Source organism: Mauremys mutica, chromosome 1 (genome assembly GCF_020497125.1).
Source record: "Mauremys mutica isolate MM-2020 ecotype Southern chromosome 1, ASM2049712v1, whole genome shotgun sequence".
Taxonomy (NCBI): Eukaryota; Metazoa; Chordata; order Testudines; family Geoemydidae; genus Mauremys; species Mauremys mutica.
In genome coordinates, this window is record NC_059072.1 from 101,033,444 (window position 1) to 101,048,273 (window position 14,830).

Genomic DNA, 14,830 nt, shown 5'->3' on the forward strand with positions numbered 1-14,830 from the left:
GCGCAAGGTGGAAGTTTCGCCTAGGGCGCGAAACATCCTTGCACCGGCCCTGGGAAGGGGAAATGCTGAGTAGCCGAGAAACAACATACCCCACCACGCTAGAGGTCCAGACTGAGCAGCCCCTGAGCTGCTACCACAACTGGCTAGGGCATCTCAGTTTTATGTGCACCACTGGTGGGATTAGGTTTTGTGCCCCTCTGAAGGTGGGGGAAGGAATTATTCAGGGTTATTTTACTGTTTTACTGTAGCTTAAGTCCCTTAAGTCTCCCATCCCCTTTCAGCCCACTGGTCTGTACCCATATCCTACCCTAATATTCTTATAAAGAGAGAGATAAGATGAGTGAGGTAGTGTCTTTTATTGGACCAACTTCTGTTGGTGAGAGAGACAAGCTTTTGAGCCACGCCAGTCACGCAGTCCTGAAGAAGAGTTCTGTATAGCTCAAAAGCTTGTGTCTCTCACCAACAGAAGTTGGTCCAATAAAAGCTATTACCCCACCCACCTTGTCTCTCTAATATCCTGGGATTGACATGGCTACAACTATACTGCATGCATTCTTTTATAGAAACGGTCTCTGAACTCCACTGTGTGCAGCTGGGTTTTTGAGTCTGAGCTTCCAGATCCAGGTAACCAAAGGCGGGTGGGGTGGTCTATGCTTGACCTAGAGAAAAACAGGTGCAGGCCTGACACCGTAGGATGATGTTTCTCAACCATTTTGGGCTGATGACACCTTTGGACTTAAAAGAAAAATTGCGACCACATTCCCCCTCCCCCCCACTAGATTTTTTTTTAAACCTCTACCTTAACTCCGGCTTCCACAACCCTCTGGGGCTTGGAGCTTCAGTTTAAGATCGTCATGACCCCCAGGTTGCGAAACACTGGTTGAGGACATCTACCACTACTAGCGTCTGTGCGCCCAGCTTTGGGGTAAGGGAGGAGCTGATCCCTGGCTTCTGGTTCTGCAACGCACTCTCTTTGCTCAGCTAGTTTGGGGAACGCCCTGCTTGTCTCTGGAGTCTGGCCCATTGCACGGGATGGGGCTGCCCGGGGAGCGCCTTTACCCAGCTCTCCTTAAGGGCTTGGCCAGAACTGAAGCCAAACCACTTGTGGATCATGTGCAAAACCTAAGCGAGGATCGCAACCCGAGCCCCCTTCGGCAGCAGCCCCCCGCCGTTGGCCCGTCCCACCTCCCCCCCAGTCGCCGGCGGTGCGACACGTGCATCTCCCGGGGCTGGGTTGCACCAGCAGCTGCCAGCTCCGCGGCTGGTGTCTCGCCGCTGATCCCGCCCCCCTGGAAAGTCAGCGCGGGGAAGGGCGGGCCCGAGGAAGTGACTTCAGGCGGCCGCTACGGCGGCGGGGCGAGAGGGGGGTGGCGGGGAGCCCCGGCGGCAGAGCCGAGGAGTCGCTCGCAGCTCGGGGCGGCAGCACCGGGCATGGCGGCGCGTTCCCTGCTGGGCGCAGGGCGGGCGGGGTGTGCGGGTCGCGCTGCCGCCGGGCTCTGCTGCTGCAGCGCCTCCAGAGCGGGTCCCCATTGCACGGTGGCTCCCCAGCAGCAGCAGCCGCAGCCGCCGCCCCCTGCGCCCACCCCGGACATGAAGAGCTACCTGTGGGCGCGCTACAGGGAGGCCAAGAAAGTGACCAAGGGTGAGTGCCGCGCAGAGCCCCCGGGACTGGGGCTTCCGCCAGCATCAGTGTCACGCTGGGGCCCGAGGGCACCCCCCGCCCTCTCGGGCACGTGGGCAGCAGCTGCCGCAGGGCACCGCTCCGCCACCCCCTCTGCTGCCCTGCCTGCGGGCCAGGCGGCTCTGCGGGATTCCCTTGCCAAAGTACGTCCCAGGCTCCGGGCTGAAGAGCGGCAGCCAGACCGGGGGAGGGGCATTAACCTGGGTCGTGCACCCCACCACCATTCATGCCCTTGAGGAGCAGGGAGGACCTTGAGTCCTTATACAAAAGCTTTCCCCAAACTTCCACGTTCAGCAAGCTTCCTGGAGCTTGGTGCCAGCCTGGAAAGGGTGAAGGAAAGGACTGACGGCCTCCTGCTAGGATTTGGACTTGTGGTTGCAGGGAGCCTGGCAGCGGAGCCTTATCTCATAAAGCTAGCTGCTTCAGTAGTTGCTTTAAGGGTGCTAGTTGTGAAGTGGATGCTTCCCCAATAGGAAATAGAATGAGTCAGTTAAAGGCCAAAACATTTCACTCAAAACAAAATTTGTGCTTTATCTTTCCTCGAGGTACCTGCACTAGCTGGTATTATGTTTGCTATATAAGACAGAAGGAAAATAAAGTTTCCGCAAGATAGTGGGTTCAGGTGGCAAATTGAAGGTAAACTGAGTCCATGTTGAGCTTTTCTATCAAGCATACCTGTTAAAAATGCATTTTGTTTTTACCATTTGGCTTTTTGTGTGTTTTGTAGTTGCCAAATGGTGCCTTACACCATGGTGATTGTAACTAGTTGCAGATGGCTAAAATATGAATTTGCCTGGTGATGTGACTGAAGTCTGTTATGCAGTTCCTCAAATACAGTATTTTTAGTATGACTATGATTTATGTGGTTTTGTCTTCAGGAAAACGACAGTAGCCTCCTTTCATAATCATCTTAAATTATGGGTGACTTTTCACTTTTATCTCATCAGAGATAAGAGACTACATTAAAACTGATAAGGGAGTCTGAAGACTGAACTATCAACAAATGTTGGAATCATGATCGGCTCAGCACCTGTATTTTTTCAGACCACAAATACTGAAGTAACTGTGAACCATTCTAATTACATTTTTGAATTAGAAACTATTAACTTTAAATATTTAAAACTATTTTGAAAGAAAATGTTTTGCTATGGTGTAGCTCAGAGTTGATAAAACTTTTTACATCTTTGTTTTTTAAATCTGTTTCACTGTAGCACTGAGGCAAAAGTAAATTAAACAAATAAGAAAAGCAAGGAGTTAATTTAATGTGTGTGTATGTGGTCTTTCTGTTTGAGGCCCCTTCTGCAAAGGGGTCACGTTCCAAAAGTGGTAGAATGAAATGACCTTTTAGTTGGTTTTCTTTTGGCTACAAGTCCAATTAATTAATTACTATTTAACCCCAAGACTGCTGCAGAGGAATGTCCCCACTTCTGGTAAATAACTCTGAGGTATTGAAGCAAGGAAGCAAAAGTTGATAAGTAGGCTTGTGCAAAGTAACTTCAGGCAGTTTTCTGAAGACGAGGGAACAAGGCTTCGTTGGGTCAGTGACTTAGAGCAGGGGTTTTCACAACAAATTTTTTGATGGCCCCAGAGTGCGGCCACCAACTCTTGCTCTGACAATTTCCCCTAAAATATGTAATTAGGCATTGGAAAAACAAGTAGATACGCACATATACACATTCCAAGGCACCAACCTGTCTCTCTGTCCCTGCCTCCTACGGCCCTTCAGTGAGAGCCCGCCCCAGGGAAGGTGGATCTGGAACCCACTGGCTGCTTGTGGAGTCCCAGGCTCCCTGTTCCCTGACTGTGGGGGAGCTGCCCAGGAGAGCGCACCAGCAACTGAATGCTACAGTTACCTTCACTGACAAGAGCTGCCTTAGGCATTGTGCACACTGGTGTCCCATGTGTCTCCAGAGGCGCTGCCCAGAGCATCCAAGGAGGCTGCGCAGTGCAGGGTGCCGATCCCTGCTGGCGGCTCCTGCGCAAACATCAAGGCGGCACATCTGGCTGTCCTTGGTAACAAATATTCAGGAACAACAGCTGGGCACTGCAGGGAGTGGCCGCTGCTTTCCGCAAAGGGAGACTGAGGGTAAGGAGGGCTGTGACTCAAGCTATTTGAGGGGTGGCTGAACCTTTAAATTGTGCCCCCCCAACAACATACACAACTTGGGAGGGGGGCACCCCCATATGCGCCTCCAATCTCTGCCCATGCTTTGGAGGCTGTTGTGGCTGGAAATAAATCTGCTAGTGGCTGCATGTGGCCATGGTGGCCGCATTTGAGAAATGTTACCTTAGAGTATGTCTACACTGCCATAAAAAACTTGCGGCACAGCGTCTCAGAACCCAGGTCAGCTGAGTCGGGCTTGCAGGGCTCAGGTTGCAGAGCTATAAAATTGCAGTGTATATGTTTGGGCCTGGGCTCTGACCCCTTATGAAGTCTCAGAGCCTGAGCCCCAGCCTGAGCCTGAACACCTACACTGCAATTTTATACTCCGCAAGCCTGAGACACCTGACCCGGGTTAGCCACGGCTGTACTGTGGGTTTTTTATTGCAATGGAGAGGTACCCTTAGCCTCTCTCTGCCTCAGTTTCCCATCTGCAAAATTGGGATAATACTGTTCCTCAGAACGCCTGTGTGAGGTAGGGAAATGCATTAAAGATTGTGAAGCTCTTTGAGATCTACTGATGAAAAGCCCTATATAAAAACTATGTATTTTTATTATTTAACAGCCTGGCTAAGTTGCTAGCTGAGAATTTGAACGTCCAGTGACCTCAGTCACGCAGGTATATCATCATTATATAGCAGCATGCTCTCTGAGGCATCTTACAATTATAAAATGTTAGTAACAACTTTCAGTCACTACCATCTGATGGCTGTTTGGCCTGTGTGAAATTATTTAGGTGGGCTCAGTCTATTTCCCTCTGCCCATGTTATCATTGGGGGCGAGGGAGGTAGAGCATTACCAAGGTGCACATGTCTGCAGCTTCATTGGGTAAGTCAAGGACTGAATGGGGTCTGACGACTGAAGTAGAGTTTGTTGCTCAGCATCAGGGTTCAGGCATATTGAGAGAAAGATGTGGGGAAGCTTGCCCTCTGCTACCGATGGCATAATCATTCTGGAAAATACTTCAGACTCCCATCTTTCAGAAGTGCTAAAATCACACACTCAAATGTATCATCGCAGGCACTTTCGCCATATATGAGAGAGTTCAAAGGATAATACAAGGGGTTTTTGGGTGGAGAAACGTAGAGATCATGCAAACATACATGCCGCATACTGTTCTGGATCTTTTCTTTCTGTTCTTTTGGCACTCCTTATCCATGTTGGTTGCAAATCCCACCTAGAAATATTTTTAGAGGCGTTGTCTTACAGTGCTGCTGAGGAGGCTTGGCCTACGTTAGGGGAATGAGGTCTGTAAATACTCAGATGGGAATATAGAGGCAGAGGACAAGTATTTTCAGGATCACTTGGGAATTGAGGTTGTTTGTTATAGGCTATTTGACATTTAGTTTTTATTTCACTGTTCAGTCAGGACTGATTAATCATCTTACGTTAAGTCATTTTGGCCTAAGTAGTATGTGCTTGGGGTATGTCAGCCAGACAATGTAGTTAATATCTAAAATCTGTTTATAATAGCTTGGTTTACAGCTTTCAGGCAACCATGAAATACCTATAAAATGAACTCTGGGCAAAAACACTGACGAAAAACAGAAATAACTGTGCCATGTTGAATGCACTGTTGCTGAAAGAGAGAGAGAGAAAGAGGTCTTTTCACACTCTCGGGTTAGGAAATTGGGCGTTAATAGCACACTATCAATGTTTACTTCATTGTTGTTTGGGAAGAATAATTATCTGTTAAGTTACCTTTATCTGCCTGAGTTGGAATTAAATGGTGCAAGTGTTAGCTGTTACCACTCAAGAAAGAGATCTTGAAGTCATTGTGGATAGTTCTCTGAAAACATCCACTCAGTCAAAAAAGCAAACAAAATGTTGGGAATCATTAAGAAAGGGATAGATAATAGGCAGAAAATATCATATTGCCTCTGTATAAATCCATGGTATACCCACATCTTGAATATTGCATGCAGATGTGGTCACCCCATCTCAAAAAAAGTTATATTGATATTGTTAAAGGTTCAGAAAAGGGCACCAAAAATGATTAGGGGTATGGAACGGCTTCCGTATGAGGAGACTGGGACTTTGCAGCTTGGAAAAGAGACAACTAAGAGGAGGGGGTTATGGTAGAGTTTTATAAAATCATGACTGGTGTGGAGACAGTAAATAAGGAAATGTTATTTACTCCTTCTCATAACACAAGAACTAGGGGGCACCAAATGAAATCAATAGGCAGCAGGTTTAAAATAAACAAAAGGAAATATTTTTTTCACACCGCACAGTCAACCTGTGGAACTCCTTGCCAGAGGATGGTGTGAAGGCCAAGACTATAACAGGGTTCAAAAAAGAGCTAGATAAATTGATGGAGGATAGATCCATCAATGGCTATTAGCCAGGATGGGCAGGGATGGTGTCCCTAGCCAAAAGCTGGGAATGGGCGACAGGGATGGATCACTTGATGATTACCTGTTCTGTTCATTCCCTCTGGGGCACCTGGCATTGGCCACTCCTGAAAGACGGGATACTGGGCTGGATGGACCTTTGGTCTGACCGAGTGTGGCTGTTCTAATGTTCTTATGTAAGTGTACTGTTAAAAGGGTAAATCTACAATCATTTCTGAAGCCTAATACGGATTTCAGACCATGGGCCATTTCTTGTGTTGCTTTATCTATCCTTCACTTGATTAATCCTGTGTGATTTTCTGCTGAATCTTTTGTGCTTCTACGCATACCTGCTGTGCTTGAAACCAAAATTAAAACAGTTACTGCACAGCAGATAAACTAAGTAATGGTTGGGAAAGAGGTGCAGACTAAAAGAAGAGGATACTGGCAAAACAAAAGCAAAACAAAATGAAAACATATTTATAGAGGTGTCAAAAATGCATGTATTGTGTCTGAAAGAGGGATTTCTGTCAAGTATCCCAAAACAAATATTTTTCTTACTTCAGAAGTAGTAGCCAAAGTAAATGTGTGTGTATTTAATATTATGGGTAGTCAAACATCTTAATAAAATTATAGACAGCATTTTTCTTTGTTCCAGGTGGAGACTTAACATAAGAATGGCCATACTGGGTCAGACCACTGGTCCAGCTAGCTCAGTATCCTATCTTCTGACAGTGGCCAGTGCCAGATGCTTCAGAGGGAATGAACAGAACAGAGCAATTATCAAGTGATCCATCCCTTATTGTCCAGTCCCAGTTTCTGGCAGTCCGAGGCTTAGGGACACCCAGAGCATGGGATTGTGTCCCTGACCATTTTGGCTAATAGCCGTTGACGGACCTATCCTCCATGAACTTATCTAATTCTTTTTTGATCCCAGTTATACTTTTGGCCTCACAATATCCCCTGGCAATGAGTTCCACTGGTTCAAGTACATAAAAGGTTGTTACAAGGAGGAGGGAGAAAAATTATTCTCCTTAACTTCTGAGGATAGGACAAGAAGCAACAAGCTTAAATTGCAGCAAGGGTGGTTTAGCTTGGACATTAGGAAAAACTTCCTCTCAGAGTGGTTAAGCACTGGAATCAATTGCCTAGGGATGTTGTGGAATCTTCCTCATTGGAGACTTTTAAGAGCAGGCTAGACAAACACCTGTCAGGGGTGATCTAGATCAGTGGTCTCCAACCTTTTTATGGACCAGATCACTTTTTGAATTTAAGTGCAGCCCAGGATCTACCCTGTCTTTTCCCCGAGGCCCCGCCCTGTTCACTCCATTTCCCCCTCCCTCCGTTGCTTGCTCTCCTCCACCCTTGCTCACTTTCACCAAGCTGGGGCAGGAGGTTGGGGTGCAGGAGGGGGTGTGGGCTCTGGGCTGAGGCTGAGGGGTTCAGAATGTGGGAGGGGGCTCTGGGCTGAGCCTGGGGCAGGGGATTGGGGTGCAGGAGGGGGTGAGGGGTGCAAGCTCTGAGAGGGAGTTTGGGTGCAGGAGGGTGCTCCGGGCTGGGGCAGGAGGTTGGGGTGAGGGCACGTGCTGGGTGGTGCTTACAGTGCGCGGCTCCTAGTCGGCGGTGCAGCAGGGCTAAGGCATGCTCCCTGCCTGCCCCAGCCCTGCACCGCTCCCAGAAGCAGCCCCCAGATCCCCGCGGCCCCTGGGGGAGGGGGGAGCAGGGGTCTCCATGCGCTACCCCTCCCTGCAGGCATTACCCCTGCAGCTCCCATTGGCCACAGTTCCCCGTTCCCAGCTAATGGGAGCAGCGGGGGCGGCACCTGCAGGCAGGAGCAGTGCACAGAGACCTCCTTCCTTCCCCCCCCTCCCCCCAGGGGCTGCAGGGACATGCCAATTCCAGGAGCAGTGCGGGACCAAGGCAGGCAGGGAACCTGCCTTAGTCCCGCTGCGCCACCGGACTTTTAACGGCCAGAGATCGTGATAGACTGTCAGTGGCTCCAGGATCGGCCAGTCAATCAATATACTCTGGTTGGTGACCCCGGTCTAGATAATACTTAGTCCTGCCATGAGTGCAGGGGACTGGACTAGATGACCTCTCGAGGTCCCTTCCAGTCTTATGATTGTGTGTTGTTTGAAGAGGTACTTATGTTTGTTTTAAACTTGCTGCCTATTAATTTCATTGGATTTTGTGTTATGGGAAGGGGTAAATAACACTTCCCTATTTACTGTCTCTGCACCATTCATGATTTAATAACTTCTATCATATCCCTCCTTATCCCCCATATTTACCTCTTTCTGTTGTGAAAACTGAACCGTTTATTTCTACCCTTTGTTTTTGTATTTTTTAACCAGTTACTGATACATGAGAGCACCTTCCCTGTTATCCCATAATTGCTTACTTTGCTTTAAGAGCCTTTGGTGTGGAACCTTGTCAAAGGCTTTCTGAAAGTCCAAGTACATTATATCAAATGAATCACCCATGCCCACATGTTTATTGACCCCCTCAAGAATTCTAATAGATTGGTGTGACATGGTTTCCCTTTTCAAAAGCTGTTTTGACTCTTCTCCAATGTATCACGTTCATAAATTTGTCTGATAATTCTGTTCACTACTGTAGCTTCACTACTGTATGCTTGGTACTGAAGTTAAATTAACTGGCCTGGAAATGCCAGAATTACCTCTAGAATCTTTAAAAAATCAGCATTACATTAGCGATCCCCCAGTCATCTGGTGCAGAATCTGAGTTAAGCAATAGGTAACACACCACAGTTAAGTTCTGCAATTTCATATTTGAGTTCCTTCAGAACTCTTGGGTGAATACCATTTGGTCCTGATAAGTTAAATTTATTATTTTGTTCCAAAGCTGCTTCTATAGCAGGGGTCAACAACTTTTCAGAAGTGCTGTGCCGAGTCTTCATTTATTCACTCTCATGTAAGGTTTCGCATGCCAGTAATACATTTTAACGCTTTTAGAAGGTCCCTTTCTATAGGTCTATAACATATAACTAAACCATTGTTGTATGTAAAGTAAATAAGGTTTTAAAAATGTTTAAGAAGCTTCATTTAAAATTAAATTAAAATGCAGAGCCCCCCAGAGCGGTGGCCAGGACCCGGGAAGCATGAGTGCCACTGAAAATCAGCTCGTGTGCTGCCTTCGGCACGCGTGCCATAAGTTGCCTACCCCTGTTCTATAGATACCTCGATCTGGGCCAGTTCCTCAGATTTGTCACCTAAAAAGAATGGCTCAGGTGTGGGAATCTCCCTCATATCCTCTGTAGTGAAGACCAATGCAAAGAATTCATTGAGCTTCTTTGCAATGGTTTTGTCTTCCTTGAGTGCTCCTGTAGTGCCTTGATCGTCTAGTGGCCCTGCTGATTGTTTGGCAGGTTTCCTGCTTCCGATGTACTTAAATTTTTTTTGCTATTAGTTTGTATGTCTTTTGCTAGTTGCTCTTCAAATTCTTTGTTGGCCTGCATAATTATATTTGTACATTTGATTTCCCAGAGTTTATGCTCCTTTCTGTTTTCCTCAGTGGGATTTTTACTTCCAGGTTTTAAAGGATGCCTTTATGCCTCTAACCACTTCTTTTATTCTGGTATTTAACCATGGGGGCATTTTTTTGGTTCTTAATTAAAAAAGAAAAATAAAATTGGGGGTATATGTTTGAGCTTCTGTTATAGTATTTTTAAATAGTTTCCATGCAGCTTGCAGGCATTTCACTCCTGTGACTGTTCCTTTTAATCTCCATTTAACTAGCTTTCTTATTTTTGTGTGGTTTCTCTCTCTCTCTCTCTCTCTTTCTCTCTCTTTTTTTTTTTAAGTTAAATGCTACTATGGTAGGTTTCTTTGGTATTTTTCTCACTGTAAGGATGTTAAATTTAATTACATTATGGTCGCTATTGCCAAGCGGTTCTGTTATTTTCACCTCTTGGGCCAGATCCTGTGTTCCCATGAGGACTAAATCAAGACTGGCCTCTCCCCTTGTGGGTTCCAGGAGTAGCTGCTTCGAGAAGCAGTCATTAATGGTGTCTAGAAATGTTATTATTGCATCCCATCCTAAGGTGACATATACCCAGTCAATATGGAAATAGTTGAAATCCCGTGTTGTTCCTGGGTTTTCTGTTTTTGTAGCCTCTCTGGTTTCCCTGAGTGATTTCGCAATCACTGTCACTATCTGGTCAGGTGATTATTGGTATATTCCTACTGTTATACTTTTATTATTGTAGCATGGAATTTTTATCTGTAGAGATTCTATGGTACAGTTCAAGTCATTTAAGACTCTTGTCTCGCTGCCTTCTTTCACAAATATTGCCACTCCCCCACCAGAGTGACTTGCTGTGTCATTCCTGTATATTTTGTATCGGGTATTACTGTGCCCTATTGATTATCATTGTTCCACCATATTAAAGTCTGCATATTAAAGTGAAATGGCTTAATAGCATCCATCAACACTTACTTATATTTGTGGAATCATAGAAATACAGGGCTGGAAGAGACCTCGAGAAGTCATCAAGTCCAGCCCCTTGTGTTGAGGCAGGACCAAATAACCCTAGACCATCCCTGAGAGGCATTTGCCTAACCTGTTCTTAGAAACCTCCAATCATAGGGATTCCACAACCTCCATTGGAAGCCTATTCCAGTGCTTAACTTTTGTAGTTAGAAAGTTTTTTTTCTCCCTAATATCTAAGCTAAATTTCACTTACTGCAGATTAAGTCCATTGCTTCTTGTCCTACCATCAATGGACATGGAGAACAATTGATCACCATCCTCATTATTGTAGTAAGTGCAGGCCCTGATAAAGGCCCAGTATGAGGCCTGAGGCCTGAACTAAAGTAATGGTCAAGACTTTGCTAACATAAAGCAAAGTTAAGCTGTGAGCCAGAGGTAGGCCCTGCTCACAGAAGCTGGCATGAAAAGGGCTGATGCTGCATAAACATATATTCACCTAGCATAAACACAGCACTAGAACACACTATACTGAAACATTCCATAGATAACAGGAGGACAGGCCGACCCATCCCAATGACAGGGGCAAAAGGGTAAAATGATGGATAGAGTTGTTTTGCTCGAACCAACGTGTACAAGGTGAGGGGCGGCACCGTAATACGTAGAGGGGTTGTACCTTGCTACGTAGAAAGGTGGCCCCTCAATACGTCAGGTGTGATGTGTAACTTGTTTGTATCTGGGTATAAGAATGCATTCCTGGGGAGGTGCCTTTTGTCCAGCCTAGGGGGCAGTGGAAATCCTGCCACTGACTGAGCTGAGTCCATTGTCAGGGAGTACATATGTACTGGCTAGCTGTATCGCAGCAGCACCTTGGACTACGTTTGCCGGGGAGCCGGAGGCTGTACTTTTTTCGACAATAAACCTGGCCGACGTGCCTTCGTACCTTACTAGACTTTGTGGTTATTGGGGGTTCTCATCGGGTCTGCTGGGTCAGCTATCTTCGAAGAGCTGGGGCAGCACACAGAGGGAACACACGCACGCAGCTGAGTGATATCAACATTGGAGAGAGCAGAGCACCACACCGGTACAGCTCTGACGACAATTATAACAGCCCTTAACACATTTGAAGACTGTTATCAGATCACAGCTCAGTTGTCTTTTCTCAAGACTAAATGTGCCCAGGGTTTTTTAACCTTTCCTCATAGGTCAGTTAATCTAAACCTTTTGTAATTTTTTTTGTTCCTCTCCCCTGGACTCTCTCTAGTGTGTCCACATCTTTCCTTAAGTGTGGCAGTCAAAACTGGAGATGGTGATCCAGCTGAGGCCTTGCCAATGCTGAGTAGAGCAGGATAATTACCTCCCTTGTTTTACATATGACACTCTTGTTAATACACCCCAGAACGTTATTCGCTTTTTTTGCACAACTGTGTCACATTGCTGACTCGTATTCAATTTATGATCCATTATAACCCCCAGATCCTTTTCAGAAGTACTGACATCTAGCCAAATATTCCCCATTTTGCAGTTGTGCATTTGGTATTTTTCTTCTTTAAGTGAAATATTTTGCACTTATCTTTATTGAAATTAATCTTGTTGAATTCAGACCAATTCTCCATTTTGAATTTTAAAATTTTCAGTTGTGCACCCACTGGATAGTAATTTGATCTATACTGCATTTCCCTAGTTTGCTTTTGAGAATGTCAGGTGGGACTTGTCAAAAGCCTTACTAAAATCAAGTTGTATCACATCTACAGCTTGCCCCCTATCTACTGGACCAGTAACCCGGTCATTACAAATATATAACGATAAATGTCAAATTTAAAATATAATATGCATGGGATTTGATTTTATGCTTTGTATAAGGCTGGACTACTAACTCCATTTTTTTTTAATTTTCTTCAGACTTGGTTCCTTCAATTATGAGTAATTTGCTGAATCCAGATGCTGTTTTTACCAACAATGAAATGAGTCTATCAGACATTGAAATCTATGGCTTTGATTATGACTACACATTGGTCTTTTATTCCCAAGATCTGCACACTTTGATCTATAATGCTGCCCGAGATCTTCTCATTAATGAGCATCGGGTAAGATGGATGAAATTACAGTATGCGTCTTTATTTGTATGAATGCTATGAGCAACTTCTAGTTGAGAGAAGCTTTGTACATCTCGTAATGGCTTGGTCCCCAGTTGGCTGTCTTTTGGTACATCTTGTGCAGCAGCTGCTTACAAAGTTCCTCGTTCAGTCTTAGCTGCAGTAATGTGCAGAATGGAGACAGTCCAGGAACTGGAAGGAAGACTCCGTTCTTGTATCTGTCAGTCAGTTAGCAGAGACATCTTGTAGGTATGAGGATACTTAAGTTGCCTGTATTTTAAGCAGAATTCACTTACTGCACTGTTATGAATGCAATTATTATTATTGTCCGTTTGGAATATTTTACATACCCTAACCTGGACTGAATGGACATTGTAGCATTGGGCATTTCCATTCCTGTATTTCAGTCCAAAGGTTAACAGCTATGCATAAATGTCTATAAATATCTCTGGATTAACAAACAAAGTTAAAACTTCATAGGTACCATAAACACACACAACTTAGTGCCTCTAAAATTCTGCAACATTTTGGTTGAAACTTCTGCAGCAAAAGTTAGCAAATTGTATTCGGTGTCGTTTTTGTAATAGAAACTGACACATTGCAATAGCAGTGGGGTTGCATGCTTGTAGTAGTAGCTTGAAATTGGAAACTAGTCCCCTATGGGTACCAGTAATCACTTACAATATGATGTAATGCTTCAAGCCACCTGTTGGGAGATATAGTTTCCCATAGGAATATATTTTTTCAGCCCAAGGGAAAACAACTCTCTCTAACTCCAGTCTCTCTCTAGCTGCATTTTTATTGACCTCTATGTACTATAGCAGGGGTAGGCAACCTATGGCACGCGTGCCGAAGGTGGCACCTGAGCTGATTTTATATCAATAGTTTAGTTATATATTATAGACTTATAGAAAGAGACCTTCTAAAAATGTTAAAATGTATTACTGGCACGCGAAACCTTAAATTAGAGTGAATAAATGAAGACTCGGCACACCACATCTGAAAGGTTGCCGACCCCTGTATTATAGTATCAGAATTACCCTGCAGGTGAAGCTTTTAGGTGACAGAGAGAAGCTTTTAGGTGATCATCGTATCTCAGTCAATTTAAAAGATGGCTAATTTTTGTCACTAAAATGTAATCTGACTAGTATAAATAAAAATTGAAAACTCTGATGTAGGCAGCATGGAATCTGGAAATATATTTAAAAGTAAACATCAAATGAATAGATATTAACCCTGGAATAATCAACTTTGGATTTGATTTGATTAATATATATATTAATCAAAACTTTAGTAATCTAAATTAACGGTCCAGATAAGATTTCACAAGGGGTGAAGCCTTGGAATCAGGCCATTTATCTGACTGTCTTTAGCTCTAATGCTTCAAGTCAAACTTTTGTTTTTGATGTGTTGGCCTCTTGCTGCATAATGAACTGTGTGAACCTTTCATGCTAAGGGCAATAAGAAAGCCCAAGTTTTTAATTTTAGAAAGGTTTTGAAAATTTGGGCCAAAACTTTTGAGCACAGGTGTCTAAAGGTATTTGTTTTTCTTTAGTACAATTTTCAGAGGTGATGAATACTTAGAAATGTCACAGAAGCTAGTGGGTGCTGCATGTGCTCATCCTCTGTGCAAATTGGGCCACTTTTCCTTAGATGCCTAACTTTAATCACTCACATTTGAAGATTTGAGTTATAGATTTCCCCCCCCCCCCAGGTGTTCTTCCCATTCTTGTATGTGAGTTGTAGATACTTTCACGTGTACATCACCAGCATGTTGAAGGGCGTACTTCAGTGAATGCTAAAATTGACACATGGGAAGTTAAACTTTTTAGAATTGGAAACAGAAATTTCTTGGGGTGTGTAAATAGTTTAAATTAACCCTCACTTTTTATTCTTAGTATCCCGCAGAAATAAGGAAGTATGATTATGATCCCAATTTTGCAATAAGAGGACTTCATTATGATGTACATCGGGTAGGTATAAATGATGTGGTGAGTTACGTGCTGCCGAATACATAGATTATGAAAATAAATATTGCATTTTATAAATGTCATCAAAGGTTTTACCTTGTGCTGACATGTAGGCCCTTTGTTCCTTTTTTCCTTATGTT

The 14,830-nt window shown here is 44.5% G+C and overlaps 1 protein-coding gene across 2 annotated transcripts in view; it reads left to right on the plus strand.

Annotated features, from left to right (window-relative positions):
* The first annotated feature begins 563 nt into the window (after positions 1-563).
* NT5DC3 (5'-nucleotidase domain containing 3) overlaps positions 564-14,830 on the plus strand; it is a 28,916-nt gene continuing 14,649 nt past the window's right edge. Inside the window, exons 1-3 of one of the 2 annotated variants that reach the window (XM_044979116.1) lie at positions 564-624; positions 12,527-12,711; positions 14,619-14,693. In XM_044979116.1, the coding sequence (XP_044835051.1) occupies positions 12,544-12,711; positions 14,619-14,693 (243 nt within the window). In that variant the 5' untranslated portion in view covers positions 564-624; positions 12,527-12,543. Of the gene's footprint in view, positions 625-1,397; positions 1,643-12,526; positions 12,712-14,618; positions 14,694-14,830 lie in introns of those variants that run through there. The other variant, XM_044979107.1, reaches the window with a different exon arrangement.